Below are 24,159 nucleotides of genomic sequence, written 5' to 3'. Positions count from 1 at the left end.
GAGAGGCTAGTGGGGACCTCACAGTGAATTACACACACACACACACACACACACACACCACACACACACCACACACACACACACACACACACACACACACACACACACACACACACACACACACACACACACACACACACACACAGAGATTTAGAGACCTGGGATTGGCCACCAAGGTAGGCCCTTTGATCTTGGATGCCAAGCTACTGTTGTACTTCCTTTTGTCCAGGACCAAACAGGCAATGGACATCACTTAGTAATATAAGTAAAATATAATATAAGTAATATTCTTCTTATTCAAACATACCAATTTAAATACAGGAATTTATTGAAGTTATTGAAGAAGAAAGGAGCTCCACACGTATATTGTCCATTGTCAGTCATAAGTGATAATTCATTAGCTCTCAACGACATAACAGAATTTCCAAAGATAACTCTTTCTGTCTTATGAGTATGTAAGAGCAAAGTGTACAGTTCCCTCATATATCTGCATGTCACGACACTGACAGCCACAGATGTCTTTAAACAGGCTGAAAACACAGATGACAAATGAGAGTGGCTGGACTTGGGGGGGTGAGAAACCCACGGGGTCACTGGTTGTACTTACACATATCCATAGGGGCAGGTCTTAGTGCAGGTCAAAGGTCGGCACTTGGGCATGGGGATGCTGCACTCACACACCTCACAGCCAAAATCATCCCTCTCGTATCCCATTGGGCATTGCAGGGAACAGTATTTTCCCAGGTCAGGACAGGAGTCGTCTGAAAGAGTCGAGGGAGAGGTCGTTTGATCACGGGCACAACAATCCATCAAAAGGCATGGGTTGCTATGGGGCTGCTCACAGGAACATTGTTGTGACAGAGAACCTTGCAAAGACTGCAGCCATGGATGCAAATAAGCCGTCATGAACACGAACATGAACATGTCTTTGTTGCTGTCAAAACCAAGCGGTTACCACGTTTGTTTGACATCAGCATTAGAAAACAAGTAAACACAGCGCTGCACGTCCACCATTTTCATGCAAAACCGCAAGAAGCAGCATGTCAGAAGAAATGTGTCACGTTCATGCTTCTGCAAGTCAGCCCCTGAAACTTTAACCCTTGTAGGTTCAACATAAAGCGAGGAAAGTTAACTTACTATTGAGACACTGGCAGAGCAGACATCCATTTTGGTCTTGCTGGAAGCCATAGGGGCAGTCGTTCCCTGACAGGGAGCAGTTGTCCAGGGGAGGACATAGCATGGGGCTGACTGTTTCATAAGAAGGCTCTAAAGGACAAAAGAGATGATGAAGGGTGAGAACTCTGCAACAGTATTCAAAGTACACCAAACAACAACAGTGATTTCTTTTATGAATTTCTTTCTGTTTTTTAAATATGAGTGCTACGACCCCCTCAGGTGTAATACATCACCTATGCTTTTGTGTGCCAGCTGTAATAGCTACCTATTTACACTGCTCTTATTTTGGAGTAAACAGTAATTACAGATAAATGTAGAGCAATTACACCAGGGTGGGTCGCACTGTAAAGGGGATTATACCCCTCTGTCTTATTGTGTGGAACTGTCTCCCATTAATAAGTTGAATGTGTCCAAAGAGCATGTTTTAGTTCTAGGAATACCAGTAAAGTGTCCTCTGGACTGAAGCCAGACTCCAGCACTGCCCAGGCCCACTTGAATCTGGGCCAGCTTTATTGTGAAGCCACAATAAATTAGGCTAGTTTGGAACACCACACGTACATGCACCATAGCTATTCCCGTCAAAACGTCTCTTGCCTCGTTCAGTGGGAGGAGCAGCCCAACGAGCTGTAACTAATTACGCTCACAAAAAAAAAAAAGGATCCACTTCAATTATGCAGCCTTCTGCATTAAAAGCAGGGCCCAGCCTCACACGCACAGGTGGGTCTCATTTTGGCGGGCAGCGGTAATAAAGGAACACAAAGAACCCTGCAGCTTGAAGAATGCTCCGTGGCCTCCCCTTTAATGATCCCATGCCGACATGGCCTCGGTAGCAAAGCTGCGGGGCCACAGGAGCCTCCTAAATGTGGTATGTGGGCTAATGTGCACCTCATCTAGATGTGAGCTGTACATTAGATATAGTAAATATAAAAAGACGAGTTCCATTTGGTTTGGAGACCAACACAGCTCCCTATACCTTCACAGAAGGGACAGCACTCTCCAGGGATCTTGACAGGGTTTTGGCAGCTCTGTTTGCAGGCCATGGCCGTGCAGTGCGGCTCTCCATCCACACACTGGCAGAAGGTGCAGTCGTCCTCCTTCCACTGCTCCTCGTGGGCTCGCAGCTTATTATTCACCCAGCAGCTGGCCTTAGTGCTGTCCATCGACAGTAACTCCACATCTGAGAGGAAAGAAAGTGACATACACATTGTGGGTTAAGCAGCAAAGTGAGAGACGAGGAGAATCTCTGATCCGATTCTCGGCAAAGTCACATGAATGAGTTTGGTTTGGCTACCACGAATGGAATTTAAAACCAAAGCTACAGTCCAATGTATCTTGTACTACATCCTCTACTGTAATCGAATTAACAGGAGACAGAGTGAGAGCAGAGCTGAAGGAAACAGAATACTCCACAAGGGAGCTAAAAAGATATGGAAACTGGCTTGACATAAGAGCTATGGAGAGAACACTGTTGAATTTAGATGACATATCTACGTTTATAAGTGGGGAGAGGCCCCTGGCTTTGTGACAACATATATAGGGATGTTAAGTTGAAATGAGACAGATGAGTTTCAGGGTATTGCCGTGTCGTCCCGGGAGGGATTTGATCATTGGAAACACAGCAAAGGTGATGACATCAACAGCGGGTCCCCACAGTGTCCACGCATCTTTTGGCTGAAAGCTCGAACTCATCCATGAGAGTTTCAGCTATGACCCCGCAGGTCAAAAGGCTAGGTCAGCGTTTGATACCATAAATTTCACTCCAAAGCAAAGAAAGCACTTTAAAAAAAATGGATCTGTGACCATTAGTTTTAAGTGGGAACCATAAAGTTTTGGACAGTTTAAAAGCCAATCTGTGAAGCCATTCTGCTCAGCCTGAGGTGATGTATGATGCCTGAGCCCAGCCCCAGGAGCCTTTTTTTCTTTCACTATAAACAGTTTTCATTGTTTTTGTTACACTGTTTATTGGGAACAGAGGCAGGTTAGAAGGTGATCTCAGCCTTTTCTCTGTGTGTCAGTGTGATACAAAGGTGTGTTCATGTTTCTGTGTGTTTATGTGTTTGATGTAGCTTACTGAATGTGTGTCAGAGGAGGGGAAGGGTGATGTATACTGTGCACAGTACAGTCCTATTTGTCCTTTCTGATCCCAGCTGAGTTTTGGCTGCTGAGGTTCCGTCCATCTGGCTGGATCTATACAACAGGATCTATTTTTCTCTCCCCTATTATCTTTCTCTCTCACTGTGTACACCTCAAGTATGCTGTACCATGACCCTTATAATGAAACTTTAAAGGGTCACTCCAGGATTTTAGAATTTCATTTCCATGAAGCTGTGGGACGAGTGAGAGACAGATTGAAATAAAATAAAAAGCAGCAGGGGCCGGGATATTTTGTCCCCAAGCTCCAAAAACCCTGAAGCCTACACTGCCCATAATGCAACGTGATAGCATCTTTCAGTTTGCTTTCTGTTGAAAATTTGTTGTCTCCAGGTCCAAGCCAAGATTACATTTCAGTGATTTTTTTGGTCTCCACCAACTTATGACAAAACCTTGTCTGATGTTTGGTGCTGGGAAGGTAGCGTACAGTGGTTGTGGGGTGTAAAACCAAAACAATGAGCGGAAAGATGCCAAAGCGCTCCATAGACCTGAAGGGAAGTGCAGAGTCTGGTGATAATTCTCTGTGGGTTTATCATAACAAGCAACCCCTTTCACATTACACATAGTAATTTGATTTATTGTTAATATAGAAATATTCATTAGCATATCTTTAAGTATAATCACAGCATCACCAAATAACCTTAAATACATCTCTTAATCCAGATTAAGAGTATTACAGCTGATGTTCTCCGCAGTGAGCCGTGCAGTAAGTAAGAGCAGCTTTCCATAAGAAAAAAAAGATAAAAGCATTCCATACCATCTAAACGCCTGCATTTTCCAGGTGTACTTCCAACACTGACATAACATGATCTCCTCTGCAGCCGTGCTCTTTGTCTTCTTCACTCTCTCTCATGCGCCTGATCGACTGTAACCAAGCAGGCAGCGGCCAAAGCTGGCGACCGTCTCCATCCACTGGCCTCTGGCAGACTGTAATGTGGTTGCCATATGCGCTGCAAACCCCATTTTTTAACAATCCCAAGTGGACATATCAGAGCTCCCTACCTGGCTTTGAGCACATGTGTTTCTACGAGTGCCCCCCTCCCATTAAGCCAGAGCCAGATATTACAAAGCAAAGCCATACCTTCTAAAAGAGGGTTTTTATGTTCTTAAGTCTCCCCAGTAGAAATGAATCCCTGGCTGGCTCTATAGTGCACCTCTTGTATACCAGGTATGTTAACAATTGTGGAAGCTGGTTATATGAGGAAGCCATTAAGGTAGGGTCACTGGAGGTAAGCATCAGGCAAGGTGGATTTTGATATCATCTCTACCTGTCCTGCATCAACTTTTCACTCTGCCAGCTGGCCACACAGAGTCTGTGCTCGTCTATGCTACATCACCAGTGGCTTAAACCTCCAACAAACAAGTGTAAATCTCCCAATTTTAATAGTTGGATGTTTGGCAAATTTAAGAATTAAGTTACAGTAGGTTAAAATACAAGGTAAATGTGTGTACCTATGCAGACAGGGCAACATTCGCCCTCAGGAATGTAGAAGTTTTCACAGTCCAGCTCAGCGCACTCGGCCTTGGAGCAGAAAGAGATTCCTCCCCGACACTGACACAGCCAGCAGGGGTCCATGCGATACACCTCTCCCTCGGAAAACTCCTTCCCATTGTGGACGCACTTGGGAGAGACTAAGCAGAAGAACGAGGGAAAGAAGAATCAGACAGATGCCTCATCAACCTTAAACTATACACCATGTGGGGATGATAATGCTTAACACACTCTGCGGTTGACGAATAGGGCGCTGTGGTCTGTCAGGTGCCCATCACATTTGGCAAAGATTAACACAAGAATTTTCTCCTTGTGACTATACAACAGTGTTTTTACCGCAAATGTCAAGCTTGATCAGTGAGAGACAATCGCAACTGTATACAATCAATTACAAATTTATAAACATCCATTCATTTTGCTATTGATGGAAATGTTGATCAGAACCAAATGGTGCTGAGGTAGACACTGATGGCTGAGGTTAAGCCCCGTGGGGTGGAATGGCATCTATCAGACAATGAAGTCCATGAGGAGGAATTTCACAGGGATCCATCAAGTCTTGAAAAGGCGTTGGACTCTTGCACTGCAGAGTAAAAGAAAACAGTAGTGGGTCTGAGGCTTTGGCAGGATCTGGGCTCAGTGTGCCGGTGGCAGGTGGAGTGAATCAATGCTCTGGCCTGCCTTTTCCCCGAAAGCATCCAAGCACTTAGAACCTCTTTTAGCGGTGTTCCCTCTATTATGAAATAAAATGAGCTTACTTACAGCACCGTTGGAAAACCAAGGTCTGCTCTTGTGTATAGACAATAGGCCGAGAAAAGCCAGAGTACGCATGGGAAAACCTTGACCTGCTCATTGCACACTTGGCACTTATAGAGTCCATGTGTGCGTGTGTGTGTGCGCGTGTGTGTGTGTGTGCGTGCGTGCGTGTCAAAGAGAAAAACAAAGACAAAGAAAATCTGTAAAAATAATAACAATAATAACATCCTCAGTTGCAATTCCCACAAAATGAAACAAATGTGATTAATTATTTAAAATGAATGGTTGTAGTTTTGTAGCCGAAGGAACAGGAAGATTACAGCATGACATCTCATTGCTAATACTAGATTACACACTCAAATGCACCACAGTGGTTTGGGTGACTCATCATTCTAAGATCTTAACTAACCACACACTAACTTTTCATCAAACACACTCCAACATGAGGGAAGTGAGGCAATGTGGTTATGTAAGAACGGCTCATAGAGGAGTAGCTGCACTAGTTGGGCGAGTAAATGTATTGCACAGATGCAGGCAGATGTGGTTTTCTATAAATGAGAACTGAGGTTACGGCGGCATCTGTACACCATACCTTTTGAGCGCAGACTCAAAGTGTCTGCGCCAATGACCCCATGCCTCCCAAGAACCAGCACTGCACTCTAACACAAAGCAGGTGGGCCAACTGAGTTGTTGATCTTTTATTCTCCTCCTTGCCGTCTTTCTGCTCCAGTCTTTCTGCCCTCTCTCTCTCTCTCTCTCTCAGTATTCCTGCCGTCCTGCTTTGCGTGCAGCAAAACCAAGCAGAGAAAATGCAATAAGTACTTTAGCTGGCCGAAATCAAAAGGCACGGCAACGTTTTTTAACGCTCACAGAAGCAATAGGAAGTCACATGAGGGGATGCTCACATGTGATTTCCGCAGTGTTTGTTAATGGTAATCCCTAAAACAACTTGCGGCACAGAGTCTAAATTCCAGTCATGCTTTGTGATGTTCAGTCTTCTCTAAATTGAGGTGAGGATGGATGGGCCATAAAATATTGACCCTAAGCCTGTCTAAATCATTCATAATGGACTGTCATACTGGCGCTTCTTGTGGTTTACAGGCGAATAAAGCTAAACCACAGAGGAAAACGTGGCTTTTCCCAGAGAAGAATAATGATGGGATTTATTACAATCGACTTTACAACGATACTTTTGATCAGCTCAGAATATCAAATGACAATGAGTTTAACTCATGTCACTAACACAACAACTTGTCAACTTCTGGCGTGTTTATAACAAACTCAAGCTGAGCACCCTGAGAACCATTAGTGCGGTGATCTCAGCCTTTATTGCTTAACGCCGGCGTAAATCTCCAAAAGAACATGTGCAGTCTTGAACCCACTCTGCTTCCAGGGCTGACTACAGGGGACATATGCAGAATATGTGCCAGCTAAATTGTTGATAAACAGCAGACCACAGCTAAACAGGATCAAACCAGATCATCTGTAACATCAGATGACATCAGGTCAGGACGGTGTTGCCAGGTTTGGTCTGCCACCCAGTTGCAGCCACTCTCCAGCCAACAGTGGAAAGAGTCTATCGTCGATGGAGGCCAAAACACACAGGTGGGATTTATTGTCACTGCACACACTGACCCTGACTAAATATCAGCCCTCAGCCAAGTGGGCAATGGAAACAAGTTAATCAGTCCAAGCCTGACACGCAGAGACAATGGGGGGCCGTGCTAAAGTGTGTTCCATTAGAGAATAGGTATGGTATTCGAAAGCAAGTTAGACTTCATGTGTATACGATACAGTATTGTAGCCAGTGCTTTGGGGGCCTCTGCAGGACTGGGGAGGTGACTAGGGGGCCCCAGTGTGTGTCCTTGTCCATGTCCCTGTCTGTGGAGCTTTCTGACACGGCGCGCAGTCATGCAGGCCTAACGGACGGTAGGGGCAGCACAAAAGGCATCAAGCCCCAGGCCCAAAGAGCAGCAGACACTTGTTATCAAAACACTGATCCCATGGCCCCCACGGCTGCCATTCAGCCCCCGCCGGCCTGCCGGACTCGATTACCCTCCCCACTGGCAGACTGGAGGACATAAAAAGCATTCCCATCAATGAACTGTTGAACCTTTTCCCTTTGGACGTGTGACCAGACAGGAACCCTTTGACACTGCACTTCTGTTGAGCAAATTCGTAGCCTAAGCACTTTTCTGGTCACTGGGCTCGTTAAGTCCATTAATTCCGGGACACGGCACTCATTTATGCATGTGGAGGGGCCAGAATGGGAATTTGTTCTGTTGGTAAAACAGCGAATATTTGTTTGGAGCGCAGAGTAAACAGACCAATACCACAGGTCCCCTCCCTGCCTTCCTGACTCTCCTGGCTGCCTCTGGGCCACGTCAGAGAGGCTATGTGATCAACATCTGCTCTCTCTCTCTCTCTCTCTCGCTTCTCTTTCCCTGCATTTCCTCTGTCTCTTTCTCACCAGGTGTGAAAATGGTGCATGAGTGTACTTCAGACCAGCTTCAGTATCCCAATATCCCTCCAGGCAATAGAAACATTTGTGGATACACCCCTGAAAAAATGCCTTTGAACCATGGTGTTAACCCTGGGAGGCATTGGCCCAGCCTGATAAACAGCCCAACAGTAATTATCCAATCAGCAACTTTCCTTTTCATCTGTGGACATTTAGTCAGCAGGGAGGAAAGCCTTACTCTGAGGAAAATAATTGCTTCCTCAAAGGCGATGAATCTCACACCAACTGTGCCGTTGCTACCCCCAGTGGGAGACCAATCGAAACGGATCGTGTAGTGTGCAGTTCAGTGTAATCACCTTTCTGGCACTCAAAGAGATCACAGCAGTCTCCTGGCTGACCGCTGGCCTGTATGAGTGGCACGGCGCGCTGTCCGTTCGGGCACTGGGGCTTGTGGCAGGCACGGAGGTCGCAAGTGCACTGGGGCGGTATGGAGGGGCAGCAGCCAGCAGGGGGCGTGAAACTCTTAGTCAGGACTGAACCCTTAGGGCAGGAGGGCACCTGCAGCGCGGGACACGTCACCCCAGCACACCTCAGCTCCTCTGAAACACAGACATGGATGCAAGTTCATGTTACGATACAGGTGTGTATGCAGCATTCAGTACACGCAAACAAAACAGTGAAAGGGACAGACACAGCTTTGGCATCTTTTTAATTTTTCGTCTGAAGACATTCTGTAACACCACTTTGCTCTAGGCTCCGACAGTGCCCACACTGTTCTCCTAGAGGAAGAAGGAGGAGGTTTTTTTCGGTGCTTGCACGTGTGTGTGTGTGTGTGTGTGCATGTGTGTATGCGAGGGCTGCCTCCTCGTAGTGTCAGTTGAGCCACTTCAGAGCAGCGCTACTCGTGTTACGGCCTAAAAGCTGAGTTCACACAGTCACCCAACACAAACTCCGTGCACAGTCATCAGATCCCCACTTCAGTCTGTGACAGCTTCACAGCATCCTGTCAGAGAAGTGAGAGCGGCGCTCTAGACACGACAAGGCCCTCTGCATATCCTGTCTGCGGGCCTCTGATCCCACCCACAATCCAAATAGCCCCTCACGCTCTAAAACCAGTCATTAATACCAGCCAACCTTCAACAGAGCTTTCCTTCTTGCCAGTTTAGAATCTTCACTTAGCATACCAGGATGTGTTTGTCTATTCATTTGCCAGAGCCAACATAATAGCTCCGATACCCCTTGTTAGGGGGTGGGGGGTGGGGGTGGGGGGGTGCAGGGGTACTGGAAATCTGGGAAAGGGGCTCAGGGGTGTATTTTGGAGCCTGTTCAGGAAAAGAAAAGTGGAGCGCCCCTCTGTACAGACATTGTATGAGAACAGAAGCTACCTTACAAAGATTGGATTACCCAAACCAAAGGGACGTGTTTATTTTGGTTCTCAGTGTCACTGTAATGTATACAGTGCAGGCAGAAGAGAGGGATTGTGGAGAGAAGACTGTCCTATAATTGTCAATCACTAAGTAATTTCCCAGATCCCCTGCTGAAAGCCCAGTAAATACACACTTTGTAGCACTTTGACAGGAAGAGGGGAAAGGCAGCATTAACTAGCACAGAGATTATGGATGAGAATGAAGAAAATCTGGTAATTGTACACCTGAGAAAATGTGTCAACAAATGGCTGCCTTAAAAGAAAGTGAAATGAAGTGGATTATGGTTTCGTTATTAGGAATACTTGACAATCTTTACATACACATGGTTTTTGAGGAGAGGGGATGATACAAGTTAAGGTTGTGTAACAGCAATTAGGGTTTTGGTCGTGTTTCCAGAAGCTGAGTTTTGTTGATGGTCTTACCAGACTGGTGCTGGCTCCGCGGCGCAACACAAGTCTCTCAGAGGATGTGCCTCATCCCTGACATTTGAAGACCTGTAAGCGGATCCCTCTGGGGTTTTGCAACAAGATGGGGAAACTGAACCAGTGAGCAAGTCAGGTTCCAGACTTTTGATCCCCTGACACTGGTTCTGCTCTGATCTGCCAGTCCTCAACTCCAGAGCCGGACCTCTGAATCATACTGTACACTCTCCACCATTCCAGCTCTTTAAGATGAACTCTATGGTCTGACCTGATGCTCTGCTGGCATCGCCGTTAAGTAGCCGTTTGAGGTCTACCTGACCTAGAATAAACATGGAGGAGAAAGGCTGCAAGACTGTGACTGCTGTACTTTGGTGGGTGGGGGTAACATTTCTGACAGATGAAAATGAGGATAAAGGAAACGTTGAATTTTTCTGGCTCCAGATAAATAGAGCAGGAGTGTGAGGTATCTGTACTGTACTGTTTACCCAAGCAACCTGGGAACAGTGAGTGCCGCCACAAAGCTCTCATTGATAAACTCCGTAGCTGAATAGTGTCATAGAAAATGAGGGGAAAACCCCTGAATTAAGGCTACAACCCTTTTAACGGTTTTTGGCCTAATTCCTATGCTGGAGTTAAATAAACTTCAGTTGGAAGCTCTGATTGGAGAATGTTTTACTTCCAGTAAAGTCTAGTGCAGGCTGCTGCTGCTCAGTTGAAGACTGGTTTTGCATATGAAAACCCAACACTGTTTAAAGCCATAGAAAATACCCTGGGACGATCCTGCACAACGTTCTGCGCTGAAAAACACTTTCTGTGTATTGTATGTGTCCCAGAGAAGTCTGATTACTCTTTCAGTTGTGATAATGGCTGGGGTTAGAGTGCGCTGGGAAAAGCAGCTGGCAGACATACCATTGTCATTCAAATGAGTAGAATTGTATCCATCCGTGGAAATGGTCCAACCCCTGCAGGTCCAATTAATATAATTTTGTAGCTGGCACATTTATAAGCACAATAGGCAGACAGAGAGGATGGAAAAAGTCAGCAGCAAATGGTTTTTATCCTGTGCTGTTTGTGTTCTATCTCTGAGCATAAATGGCTGTAATTAGTGAGTCAGCAACCACTGAACCAATCTTCGTATCACAATGGTGGCCATACTCCAGCTTGCACAAACACAAAAAAGCCTAATTTGGTATGCTTGATAAATTCTCTCTGCAGATTAGGCAACATGTGCTCTTGTGCGACTGTAAGATAGCAAAGAATGGAGAACCTTTGACCTCAATGCACAACCTGCAGCAACACAGACACACACACACCTGACGCTGGTCTGGAAGAGGTGGGATACGGAAATTGCTTCATTACCACAGAATGGTCTCTTTTGTTAACAATGCATATTTTTGGCATCTCAGCAGCTCATTGAAGAAAGAAAAACACCTCCTATCTAAATGGGTTTTTTCTTCTCTTCAAGCCTGGGTACAAGGAGCGCAGTCTTTCCCCGAACCAGAGCGGCTCGGCCAGGCAGAGGAGGCTGTGTTGACAGCCTGAGTTTACTCATGGAAAAAGCGCACAATGTGAGTTCTGTTCACCGACTGACTTTGGAAGCAAGTCAGCGGAGAACAAAGCTGTCTCAGTCCAGCTGCCCTCCGTGGGTTTCTGGTCTGTCCTCAGGTTTTATAAAGTTGCTCCGCAAAGGGACACATCAGGGCCGTCTCTCACGTAAAGCTGTGGGGGCCTGGCCCGGTGCCCACCAGCAGTTCCAGCTGAGAAAGTCAGCATTGTTCACTGTGTGTATCAGCATGTGTGAATATACGTGTGAGGACCACGGAGCAGGTCTGGGAGGGGGTCCGGTCCCAAAAGGAAGAAACACTTTTTGGGAACTTCACACCACGGTCAGAAGCTTGAGGTTGCCGGGTGTAGGCATGAAGCAGCTGCCTTCATCTGCTGCCTGCCTGCACGCCTTGCTCTCTCACTCTTTGGCTAAATATTTGCAGATGAAAAACGTGATCTCAGTGTCCTAAGTAACACCACTGCAGCTGTGGAGGAGCATGTTTGGGTGAGGTAATGAGAGTGTCCACATGTAGGTGCACATTTGCACATAGATCTTTCATGTTTGTGTGTGCATAGAAAGTATACATAGCATGAGTGCATTCCACTGAAACACACCCTTTTTCCTTACCGTCAGATGGCCTACTACAGAGAGCGTGAGGGACTTATATCTGGCTATCCTTATGCATCCAGCACAAAATGCATATGAAAAGGATGAACATACTCTGCTCCAGGGTACAGTGCATAAAGCACTGGAAAACATAACTGAACAGTTGTCACGTGTACTGTCACTCAGCTCTCATCTGTAGCAAATGTAGAAGTCTATGGGGGACCTAGAGTGTAGACAGCTGTTGAATAAATTGTGGAAGAGACAGTTGAGTTATGTATGAATTTTGGCCATGTGGATCTGTTCCCTTTCAGGGAAAAGGGAAAAGAACTGCTGATGATGAGAAAAAGTGCCTGGGAACAACAGGAACTGGCCTAGGCTGCTAGTCGGCGTGTCTTTGATTTGTTAATAGTTATGGTTGAGTCAATGAGCTGAGGTTTCAGATCTAGATTCGGTGAATGGAGTGAGGGTTAGAGCTGGACATGCAGGAATGGTCGAAGACTTTATTTGTGTGTGTCTTGGCTTTTCCTGCTGGCCCAATGCTGGTTGGTTTGGTTAGCGGCTGACCATGAGTAGTGAGTGGGTTGACAGCCATCCCAACATGCCTTTAAGGGAAGTTCTTTGTCTCAGACGCCACACAAGGAGTTTTCTATCCTCTTTGAAATCACTACACACACACCTACACACACACACACACATACAAATACGCACACACTGGGAAATGAGCAGCTTGCAGTGAGCAGGGTACAACAGGGGCCATAGCTTCCGCAGACGACACACAAACACACAGCGCTGAGACGTCTCACGCCCCTGCCAGCCAGCGGCGGTCTGGCTCGGCCAGTAATAGCTCTGCCACAAAGAGGCTGCAGCCAAGCAGAACTAACAGTCCTTTCACAAGGGCAGAGAGAGGCAGGACGGAGGTGGCATAGGTGGGCAAGTAGATTTGTGGGAGCAAGGTCAGTTTGTGCCATGGCATCATCGTGGGCACTGCTTCCCTGTCTGATGAACCAGCCATGAACTTTCACTCTATTATTCTACCCCCGTTATCAGTCCACAAGAGCAAGTAAGTATGCCACCTGACTGCTTCAGCATTGGGTTTTCAACTACTACTAAGTGATGTTGGTTGTATGAATCACCCAAACACTTAAAAAATGCGCAGACTGCTGTTGGTTGTTCCCGTCAGTGAGCAACAGCAGGGGAATTCCTCTAAAATAGCAGTTTAGGCCTTATCATGAATGAAATATGTAAACCATCCTGGAGTGTAAAATTACCAAACACCACCCTACTAAGACCCTTGGGCCTGTACTTGACAAAAATACCTCAACAAAACGGTTGGCCTCAGTTGTGATTTCCTATCTTCCTGTGTCTGCCTGCTCCCCCCTCCCCCTGCTACACTTATCACATCCTCTTTTCCTGACATGTGGGTAATACGTCTGGCACGCCATGTTGCTCCTGATTGAACGTTTGCAGCCAAATTACATCAGCATCCTGTACACCAGCAGAGAGCAGGATTCCACTGAAGCTACAAGAGGCAGCATTAGGTGACTGGACATCAACCGTGTTGAGGCAGAAAAAGATGTTGGGTTTTAACAGATCACAGCGAGTCACAGCGGAGGGATGAACTGACAAGACCGCTGAGTGAGTCCGAGAGAAAGTGAGAGGCCAAACCATTACCATGTGTGAGCTTAGAAGAGAATCTAAGGGGTGTTGGAACACAAGGTCTGTTTCAATGTCCCAATGCATGCGAAGACAAGTGCGATCAGTGGAGCTTTCATGCCAGGAAAGCATTTGTTGTCACACACTACCAGGGCATGCTGACATACTTAATAACTGCTTGTGTCTAAAGACAACGAGGGGTTGACGGACGCAGTCACTACGGAGTCCAACAGGACTGGGCGAATAAGATCCTAACTACAGAGTCCCGGTCTGGTCGCAGAGGAAGCTCTTGCTGATGACAGACAAAAGGAAAATCTCGGCCGAGACATCTACACAAACAAGATAATTATCACACGCAGACACATGCACAAACACAGACACGCATGCTCAGATGCTCACATTTATAGGCTCATCACACACACACACGTGATGGTATATAAACACATGCAGACATGCCGCATGTGTGCATCTTTCCACACACACACTTGCAGACATAACAGACACACACATCCTGGTTTCTTACTTAATGAGGGGCCATCAGAAGGGCGGGTGTATGTCGCAGTGAGAACTCATAAGCTGCTGAAAAATGTTGTTTACAGTTTTCACTGGTGTGAGTTTAAACTGTCATCTGTTGGGCTCAGGCTTTGAAAGGAGGGAGTTACAAAACATAGAAGACTAACAGTATGTCTTTCATTGTAACACTGGACTTCAGAGATGATACATCCAAATAATATGTTTGATGAATACAAATCCAGTGGGACTTACTGAGTAAATGGCTCAAGACAAGCATCCACTCAGCTGTAAATGTTCTGCAATAACCTCTCTGTTATTTGCAGACTAAATAATCTCTAATATGTTTCCATGGCACGTTGCCAGCCACAGTATCGTTCATCTAAAGAGCCGTTCTTCATCTGAAATGTCAGCAAGTCGCAAAGAGAGGGAGAACCTTGAGTATCAGAGGAGAGCAACATGTGGATAAAAACACAAGCAGTCGCAGTCACATGCTTTGGACTTAATCTGTTCACTACAGCACCAAAACTTCTTTTTCTCCTTCCAGTTTTCTGGCTTTGAAACGATGCGGTTTACCCAACATACACCGAGGTTCAGTGAGTTCACTCAGTGGCAGCCCTGTCCTATTTTGCAAATGTCACTCAGGAGGCAGCCGCCACTTAATGCCTGTCTATCTACCAGACACCCTCACAATCCAAATGAGGAAACTATCTGTGCCAATAACGTTTTTCACTTAGAAGTGTCAATCAGGGAGACTGCCAAGAGTGGAGGTAAACACACATTCTTGTATTCTCTCTCATCATTGCAGGGAGTCTCTTTTTTACCTCTCATACAGGGCAAGCATTCATCTTACACTCTATAAATCTACACCTTAAGGACTGTGTCCTGTGCCCGAGGATCTCCAACACTTTCCATCATCACTCTCTGCAACTCCATGACATCAGTCTTGCTCTCTCTTTCCCTCCTCCTCCTCCTCCTCACGGGATATCATGAGAAGTGTCGTGCATTATGCTATCTGCCTGCTACCTCACATGTAGTATCAGACTGAGATGCTAAGTGACCCCATGTAAATATTCAGGCCCACTAATTGTACAATCACACACTTGATTCTAAGCATTTGAACTTAAAGGTGACCAAATATAGAGTCACAAGGTTTTCATTGGTTTTCAATACGCTGCTTCCTTTCACACATAATGAGCTGGGACATAAGGAATTCTGTGTTCTACTCAGAGGTGATTTTTACAAAAATATAAGCAGCCAAAGCTGTAGCGCACTTTATATCAATGTTTATATGAAGCATGGGCTGTAAAAGTAACTTTGCAGACTCAGAATCTATTTCAGACTCAGGTATAAATCCCCACATCTTAACACTAAATAACTTGAGCCGAGTAAAGCTACCGGTCGGCTGCCGTGTGGTTGTCAGTTCCAGTTGCAGGTCATTTGAAGGTTACCTGCGGCTTCCTGGCACTGGCTGCGGTTGATGTAGGCGAAGTGATGGTGGCAGCTCTGAGACTCACACACACAGCCCTCGGCGGTCAGGTTACACCCAGAGAACATGCAGGCTGGGTTGGATGGTCCCACATACTTCTCTCTGTGTCTTTCCCGGTGCTCATGCCTGCGACCCTCTGAAATCCAGCCGTGGACACACACACAAAACCACAGTCATCAATGAGTCACAGACAATGGCACCACTCAAGGGTGAGTGGGGAACTGCTAGACAAAGCCTTAGCATGTGTGTCATCACTATGATATGTAAGTAGCATTAGTCACCTCAGAGCCACATCTGTTATGGATTAGCTCCTCTCAATGGACAGCATTATTCCCTCTGACTCGGATTCTGTGCCCGTGTGTGTGTTTCAACGTACATGTGTGATGGAGGGAGAGGGCTCACCTGATTTGCTGGCCTTCATGCAGGTTTCTTGGTCTGGGTAAGTGAAAGAGCCCAAGCAGGAGTGACGGGCATCACACACACACTGGCCTCCGGCTCTGTCGCAGCCCGTCATCAAGGGACAGCGCTCGTCCTCCAGGCCTGCCTCTAGATGGTCGGGGAGCACTGCGGAGGACAGTGGGGAGAACAGGGGACATTAGGGAACATGAACTTCTTGCTTGGACTGGTTTGTCCTTAAACTGGGGAATAAACAGACATTGGGCAGAGTTACAGATAACGCGTAATCACAAAGCAAAATGTGCCAGAAACCAAGATTTGTTTCCCAAAAGTGCTGGAGGGTTAGCCAGCTTACAGCCTCTGTTGCAACACATTGCCCTGGCACCGCAGTTACTGAAGTGACCAGTGTATTTTCTGGGCTGCTATCCCTCCTCCCTCCTCGTCGTGCCACGCTACTTCAGCCATTGAGCCCATTTGTTTGCTTTTGTTCCACAGCATGGGGCCCTCCCAAGGTTTCCATCTCTGCTGGCTGCTGGAACGCCTCTTCTGTACCAAGGCCACTTGCACCATACCCACGTATTGTTGCTTCACCCAAGTGAGCCTTACTCCCTCAGATGGCACCTTGAGGCTTAGCCCAACTTGAATGATAGGAGGGAAGGAATGTGAGATGGAGCGATGTGTCCCGTTGGTGCCATGTGAGCTGAACAACCCAGGGATTAAAAAGGGCCCCAACATACACATCACCCATAGTGTTCCTTTCACATGCATGCATGAATACACACACATATATACCCCCAAATTACCCTCCTTCACAGTTGTCCAAGCACACAAACGTGGCAGCAGAGTAAACAGGATGAGGCAAACTGTAACACTGAGTAACCCCTTCCCAAGCATTTAGCTCCCATGCCTCAACCAGCAGTGTGGAAGCGTGATTGGAGCTTATCATAATACTCTGGCTTTCTTCTCCAAACAGCTACACACCAGAACAATGAACCAGAGTAAAAGGTGAAAAGGTTTAACTATCCAACATAAACACGAGCACTTCATAGTATATTTACATGACTACCGTAGCGATCATACCTGAAATAAAGCCCTTTAAAATGAAAATCCTTTTCATTCTCAGTTAGGGGTCGAGGAAACAACAATGGGATGACTCAAAGTGATTGGAAAGAAATGGAATTCCATGGCTTTGCTTTTAAATGCTGTAAATCATAATAAAACACATATGATGATCGGTATTAATTCAAAACAGATATTCAACACTGGGAAAAAGCCAAGTATCAAAGTATCTAAGAGTAATACATTTTACTGTTGAAGTGAATCAATGTGACTGCAGAAGAAAGCATCTTTGCAAACACTTAAGTTAAGGTTGTTTGTGTGGATGACTCCTTAGTGATGGATGATGCTCACATACACTACAGTAAACACCGGCCAATGGAGGAGGTGAAGGTAATACTACCTTTAACCTGAGCCAGCCCGCGCTGTTAATAGCTCTCCCAGACGGCCAGTGAGACTGGCAAAGCACAAGCAGCCTTTTCAATAAACTGCACCAAAACTTTCCCTGTGATTTCCTTTCACCTTAAAATGATCCCCAACTCCACATTTTTCCATCCCAAGGCTTTCCTGTGCCTGGGAGGGTATTTTCATTTGAGGTGGTGGTGGCAGGGGTGCCTGTCTGTGTGGGGTGCTAAATCTGGCCTGTAGAAAAAGAGGTAGAAGTCAAAACAATTAGTGAAAGGTTGTTAGCAAAGATGTTGTGTCCTTAACTGATTTTTGCCTTGACCCCAGTCAGCCCAGTTTGTTCCAAGCGGGTCTGCCTCAGCCGAGCCCCCTTTAGCTTGACCCCGGTCTGGTCTGGCTTTGCTATCTATTATCTGTCCTGGTACAACTCTAGCCAAGGTCTATGGCTTCATCCCAGGGGGATTCCTCTCTCAGCCACTGAGACTGCTTGTCTTGGCATCCAGGGCCAGGATGGGAAAGCTGACCTCTAGAGGCCCTCTGGCTGATAGCGAGCTAAAAAGGAAGTCTTTGAAACATTAGATAATACCAGAGGAAGGGAGAAGTAGAAGGCATGTGAAGGAGTGCAGTGGACATAGCGTCCCTGTAAGACAGACATTCAGTTACGTGGTATGTTAAGTGCCTCTGGAGCTTTGGGTAAACTTGGCGTGGGAGGACAGACACAAGAATACAATGAGAACATCAAAACAAATCACTGCAAAGACTGAATGATTTCATCTGACTGACTGATCAGTGCAGCAAATATGATAAGGTGCCAGACGACTTTTCCCCAGAGCAGGTACCTGTATACTCACAAGACGCCTGACAGACTCAACCTGCCACCTGAAGCTGCAACATTTGATTTTAAGACATTTTTAGATATTTCTGTCAGCTTCAGTATTTAAATGCCAAATCCCTTCATGAGAATAACTATTGTTTTTGGAAAGCTACAACCAGCACATTTCCAGTTCTTTTTAGACACCGATATCTCACACACCATTTCTAGGTCTGGAAAACACACAAAGTTCAAAGACAACTGCAGCAGCAGGAGCCCTAAAATGGTTATAATTGATTACTATTCCAACACGTTTTCCAATCCTATCAGCAAGAACAGATCAATGTACACCTCTCATTTAATATGCAACATGTCACCTGTGTTGAAAAGTTGTTGTCGTCTCCACACTAACAGATTTTGACCACCCAGAAAATCAAAAGTGTGAGCAGAAAAGCAGGGGATCAGAAAGCGGAAACATTTACCCCTTACTCCTGATTGCGAGTCTAATCACTTTAAGACCCTTGCAGCTTGAGGGGGGAAATCTGGGATCAGCCTGCAGCAGCCTGCCTACCGTGGCCCCTGAAAACATACTGGGAGGTGTTGATTTACCCCCACCAAGACCCCCTGGGATATTGAGATTGTGCGTGTACGAGTGTCTGATTTGGGGTCAGCAGCGTGCTCTGAGGCCCCTGGAGCCACAGGACCAGAGGCCCAACTCAATCAGAGGAGCCATTAGGTCTCCCACTCGTTCCAAAGCTGTTAATTTGCAGAGGAGATGTCCTCCAGGCGCCAGCCTAACCTGTGCATGAGGCACAATCAGCAGCAGCGTCTCCTGGGATGGCCTGGGGGTTGAGACCCCTGGAAAAGCCTCGTGGAGCCCTGACTTGGACCACCCCACAGGGGGATGATGGGAGGGCAGGGTCAGGGGATCCAGACACCCACTGAGAGCTGCTTACTCTCTCATACAGTCCTGTCAGTCCCTTTCAATCATCCGGAAAACATGTTGGACACAGTGCAGGTGAAGGGGCTGGGGGGTCCTCCCAGCAGTTATTTGTTCCTCAGGGGGCAGCCATTGCTACTTACTTCATTTGCTGTGAGGAACCTGACACCCTACACATTTCTTTGAAGTCCAGAAAGTTGCTCAAATTGTGCATAAAATGAGCACATCCACAGGATAAACAGGCCAGCTCTGCTTGGCAGGAACAGAACAGTGCAGCACTGTGGATTCACAAGATTGCGAAGGAATATCTGCTGGGGACTTTTGCAATCGTGCTGTCAAACCATTACACACACTGAAGCCCATGGGGTAAACAATACAGAGGGCAGCTTATTTATTAAATTAAATTACAAACTTGTCCATTCCAAGTTTATAAACACAATCATCATTGTTGCTCACGCCATGGGTAATCCACAAGTTTGCCCTCACACAGATTCAAGCAGTCATTTTGGTGTTATCTCAATTCACTGCCCTCTTTATAAATGTCTCTTTGAGTTGTGAAGCAAAGAGAACAGAACCTACTGAAGCTGAAGTGTAACCCAGTGCCAAATCACAGCCGCCAAACTTATTGTCATGCTTCGGAGCTGAGAGTGAATGAAGCTTTGAGGAGAAGAAAGAGCAGCTGAACATGACTCCTCTCCTGGCAGTCAAGAGCCCCTCAGAACCTGGGGAGCTGCTCCAGGCAGCCAGAGACAAGGTAAACACTGACACAGTCACTGCAGTCTCTGACATTTGAATGGTGATGCCCTCAAGCCACTTCAAGTGAGGGGGTGGCTGCCTACCAAAAGAATTGACACCTACAATTCTTTTATTGCACTGTTGAACAACTCAAAAACAGCACATTTCATCTCTAAATGCTGCCACAAGTTCTATGATTTCATAAAAATGACAGCTACCCACCTTTACACACTCCAGTTTCAGGGATTGTGGCAGCTCCTGTGGTGTTGAAAGAGGCGCAGGTCAGCCCCAGGGCGCAGTAGCCGTGCGCCCAGTCCTGTCCGCCGCAGGGCTCCCACTCCAGCCGGGCACACTGGTCACAGCATCCACACGGATCCCTGACCAGGGTCCGGCCACCCTCGCAGCCGTGCGGCGCTTTGACGGCACAAATCCGGAGATTACACGGCGTGCACTCGTGAGCCGAGAGCGCCCGCACCACAAAAAGGACATTCAACAACACAACGGAGCACTTGCTGAACATGTTTAAAAAAAAAAAAAAAAAAAAAAAGCCTTCTGCAAGTTTCCCAGAGAAATGGTCGCCTTCTGTCAGATGGTTACCCACATGAACTCACTGCGATGTACACGAGACTCCAAAAGTTGCGAAGTCTTCTTCAAAGTTTGTGCGGCGAGTCTTCCCTCAGGGCTTCTGTTTATTACACAGCAGCTCACTTCAAAAGCCAAAGCACCACGAGACTGAAGTGTGCGTTGTAAGTGGCAGAAATATCCAAAGGTTCAACGTACGCAGGTAGACTCACGTCTCGTGTGGTTATGTAGAAATCCCAGAACCGAGTCCCACCGAGGCTCGCTGCCGCTGCTGACAGCCACGCACGAGAACGCAATCTGACTCTACAATTGACATACAGGCATATAGAAATTAGCGGTGCACCCCTCCCCCTGACTGACACAGCCACCGACCAGTCACAGGGAGCCAAGGGAGGGAGGATTTCAACTGATTTATCCCCGCTCTGCAAGTCTGAGTTGCGCAATGATGCATCTTGAGTTGCTTTTTCTGCTTCATATTCTGCCAATCGATGCAGTTATGTGTCTTTAACTGCTATTTGATATTAGTAGCGCAAAAAAATGTTTAAATGCAAAAATCAGCTATAGGCTACTTTACTGATAGAAAAGGATGAATATATAGGTCATATTATTATATCTTGTAAATATAAATCAATTCTATACACCATTAAAGGTGGTTAGGCTATAATTTGCCTTCTAAAAGTATATAAAATCATGGCAATCACATCAGAATACTACATAAACTACAGGACATTATATAGTCCATGCTCTCCCTCCCTCATTATCACAGAGGGCATTTACAGCAGGGCTCTTGTCACCAACCCTCTAATTGTTCTATCTCTGTTCAACAACACGGCCATAAAGTCTGTCAAAGCCCCGTAATCAAACATATCAGGCAATATCAAGGCCATATATCATTCCACAGCTTTACCTTTTGTGTGCGGATGAGCGCGTGCTTACATGTGTTTGTAGGTGTCCGGTTGTGTATGCAGGTGGCTTTGGAAAGGCAAAAGGTCAGCCGATGTTTGCTGAAGCCGTGTTTGTGTGCTTACACTGGCTGATGGATGTGTGTGTGTGTGTGTGTGTGGGCAGTGGGCACAGCTGGAGGCTGATTGTGTCAGTGCCACCTACAGAATGCAACACTTTTTAACAAACATTGTTGTCTGCTGCACGAGCAAGGCAAGAGCAAAGCCAGCAGATTTTCCCCCCACAGTGTCATTTAGTCTTCAGAAGTGTGATGGAAACACTTAACTCTGCTTTACATGAAGCTGGCTGTCGGCAACTGGAAAGTAATTGATACAATAATAGATATCACATATCAAACATGTGAGGATGGTCCAATATTTACTTAAAATGTTTCACTGTCACACACCAATCAGATGTCATCCGGGTCGATTTCCTCCACAATGTCAACACACAACAGCACCTCCTTCATTTGCAACATCTGCCTGGAGCCACCGGCTCCAACACAAACACAACATCCAGGAAAGCAGCCCCGCAGCACGCATAATCAGCCCTTGCAACACAACTCGGCTCTTGTCCTCCGGCTCTCCATTCACCCACCCTCCCTCGCTCCATCCCCTCCTTAAAGCTCTTGTCAAATGGGGCCGACCCGCTGACCGCTGGCCGGACACCCACTGCTGGTTGACGACAGATCAGACCAGGACCTCGGAGAGCCTCTGTTTCCATTCACTTGCAGAGATTGTGGCCCAGCGGCACTGACCTATTTGCCTGGGCGATGGGCTTTCAAATGGGGCCAGCTGGCTACTCTCAGAGGCCCCTCAGCCTGCTATCGTGGACCAGTTTGTTTTTGACCAACCGAAAGGTCACCACAGCACCTTCGTGTTCTCTTTCTATCTATCTATACTAGTAATTAGATGTATAAATGCTCTAGGGCATCATAAAGGGGGCATTTTTTCTCTCAGAAGGCAACAGGGGCAGCAATCAACAATTCAATGACTGGGACCAAACTAGAATACACCCTCATTAGACTTCACTCTGAGCATATGCCCTGTGTCAAATGTTGCATGAATTTGGCATTTGGAAAACTTCCCTATTGTTAAGTCTGACATCAAACACCGCAGTGACACTATCCATCATTTTTGCCTTGTTTTTAATTTCAAATCAGTGCCAAATTAGGCCCGAACAAAGCTAATTAGAGTTGTTGAGTGCCATGCTCATTAAAACCAGATCACAATCTGCCAGGCCATGTGCCTGGTTGTGGGTAACTTCACATGTGAGTCTCTGAATGGAGCAAGCAGGGGGAAAAGGTGGGCCAGTGAGGGGTGTTTTGCCCTGCCCTGAATAACAGTAGTGTGTGTGTGCTAATGATGAGTCACAGATCTCTGGGAAAATACAGCAATAGGGGCGCCCTGTCTTCTAGACTGAAGTCCCTGGTGTGATTATTGTGATCCAGGCTTGTGGAACCAGCTTCAGGTGGGCCTAATCATCCCTGACCCCATAAGATGGAGGGGTCATGGTGTGGGAGCTCTCTCTGTCATCCACCCCTGTTCCTTCTCGTCCATCCACTGCACCGGCAGCTGATTTACACCCGACTGCTGTGGAGGCGTCAGGCTGGTGGTGAGGAGGTGTCTCTGGGATGTAGGTGGGTGTGAATGATGGTTTGGAAGTGAACTAACTGGCAGCAGCAGGTCAAGGCTGAGGGCGACACGGGGCCGAATGTGGAGTGTGATATGGAGTGTTGAGTGCATGTCGAGTGAACAGCGTGTGGCACACCTGATTACAAGCCCCCAGGATGTGCTTGGGGATTTTTCACCAGTGTACAGTGCTGGTTATCACCCTTGCTTAAGCTGATCTGTGAGCGCATGGTGCTGGATTGAGCCATGGGGTGGGGGGCCAAGGGGTGGGGGTGGTGGTGAGGAATGGGGGGGTGATAATGGGGTATAATGGAAATGCATACTGACAGTTGAAAGAGTTTCAAAGCCACTCAGACATCTACAAAATAGCGGAAATATGGAGCATTTAGTGCAGAGGCTCAGCAACACATACACTAATGAATCACCCGTTTCAAACTCAGAACAGATGAGGTAATCTGTTTTTCATACAAACATCCAAAGCAAGACAAGAAAAAACACGAGATACATGACAAAGAGGTGTGAACAAAGCAAAACCTTTCAGTAAATAAGCCAAAAAGACACAATGATTTTCCTTGAAACAGTCAGCTGTACAGCATGTTGAGGTAATAATCGACACAGATGATTACTTCTCTTTTCCATTACTGCCATCCAGAGGGACTCATAAGGGCTTTTGGTTCTCACTTTGCACTCTTGATTTGTTTGGATCGCTGTAGAAGGCATTCAGGAACTGTCAGAGGAGTCAGTGCTGATTCCCAGGTCTCGTTTACAAAAACAATGAAGCTCATTTCTTCGTCTCTGCTGTCTTTTCCTCTGTCCTTGACTCTTCCTCTTTTGCCTCTCTGCTCTCTCAGTCTGTGTTTTTTCTTTCTCTCTGTGAGGTCTGGTCCAGTTGCTGTTTTCCAGTCGGGGACTATAATGATGTAATGATGTGTTTTGACACCGTGAGGTCTCCTGCAGTTTTCAGGCTTCTCTCGG

The 24,159-nt window shown here is 46.5% G+C and overlaps 1 protein-coding gene across 1 annotated transcript in view; it reads right to left on the bottom strand.

The window, feature by feature from the left end:
* The window catches only part of crim1 (cysteine rich transmembrane BMP regulator 1 (chordin-like)), a 28,482-nt gene extending 7,933 nt beyond the window's left edge, over positions 1 to 20,549 (bottom strand). The window contains exons 1-8 of the mRNA XM_070920817.1: positions 20,252 to 20,549; positions 16,089 to 16,250; positions 15,649 to 15,822; positions 8,390 to 8,632; positions 4,780 to 4,959; positions 2,150 to 2,353; positions 1,138 to 1,266; positions 608 to 761 (exon numbers count right to left, since the gene is read on the bottom strand). Of these exons, the coding sequence (XP_070776918.1) occupies positions 608 to 761; positions 1,138 to 1,266; positions 2,150 to 2,353; positions 4,780 to 4,959; positions 8,390 to 8,632; positions 15,649 to 15,822; positions 16,089 to 16,250; positions 20,252 to 20,549 (1,544 nt within the window). The remainder of the gene's footprint in view (positions 1 to 607; positions 762 to 1,137; positions 1,267 to 2,149; positions 2,354 to 4,779; positions 4,960 to 8,389; positions 8,633 to 15,648; positions 15,823 to 16,088; positions 16,251 to 20,251) is intronic.
* Between the last annotated feature and the right edge of the window lie 3,610 nt (positions 20,550 to 24,159).

Source organism: Enoplosus armatus, chromosome 15 (assembly GCF_043641665.1).
Source record: "Enoplosus armatus isolate fEnoArm2 chromosome 15, fEnoArm2.hap1, whole genome shotgun sequence".
NCBI classification, from domain to species: Eukaryota; Metazoa; Chordata; class Actinopteri; order Centrarchiformes; family Enoplosidae; genus Enoplosus; species Enoplosus armatus.
This window is presented reverse-complemented; position numbering and strand designations above follow the sequence as displayed.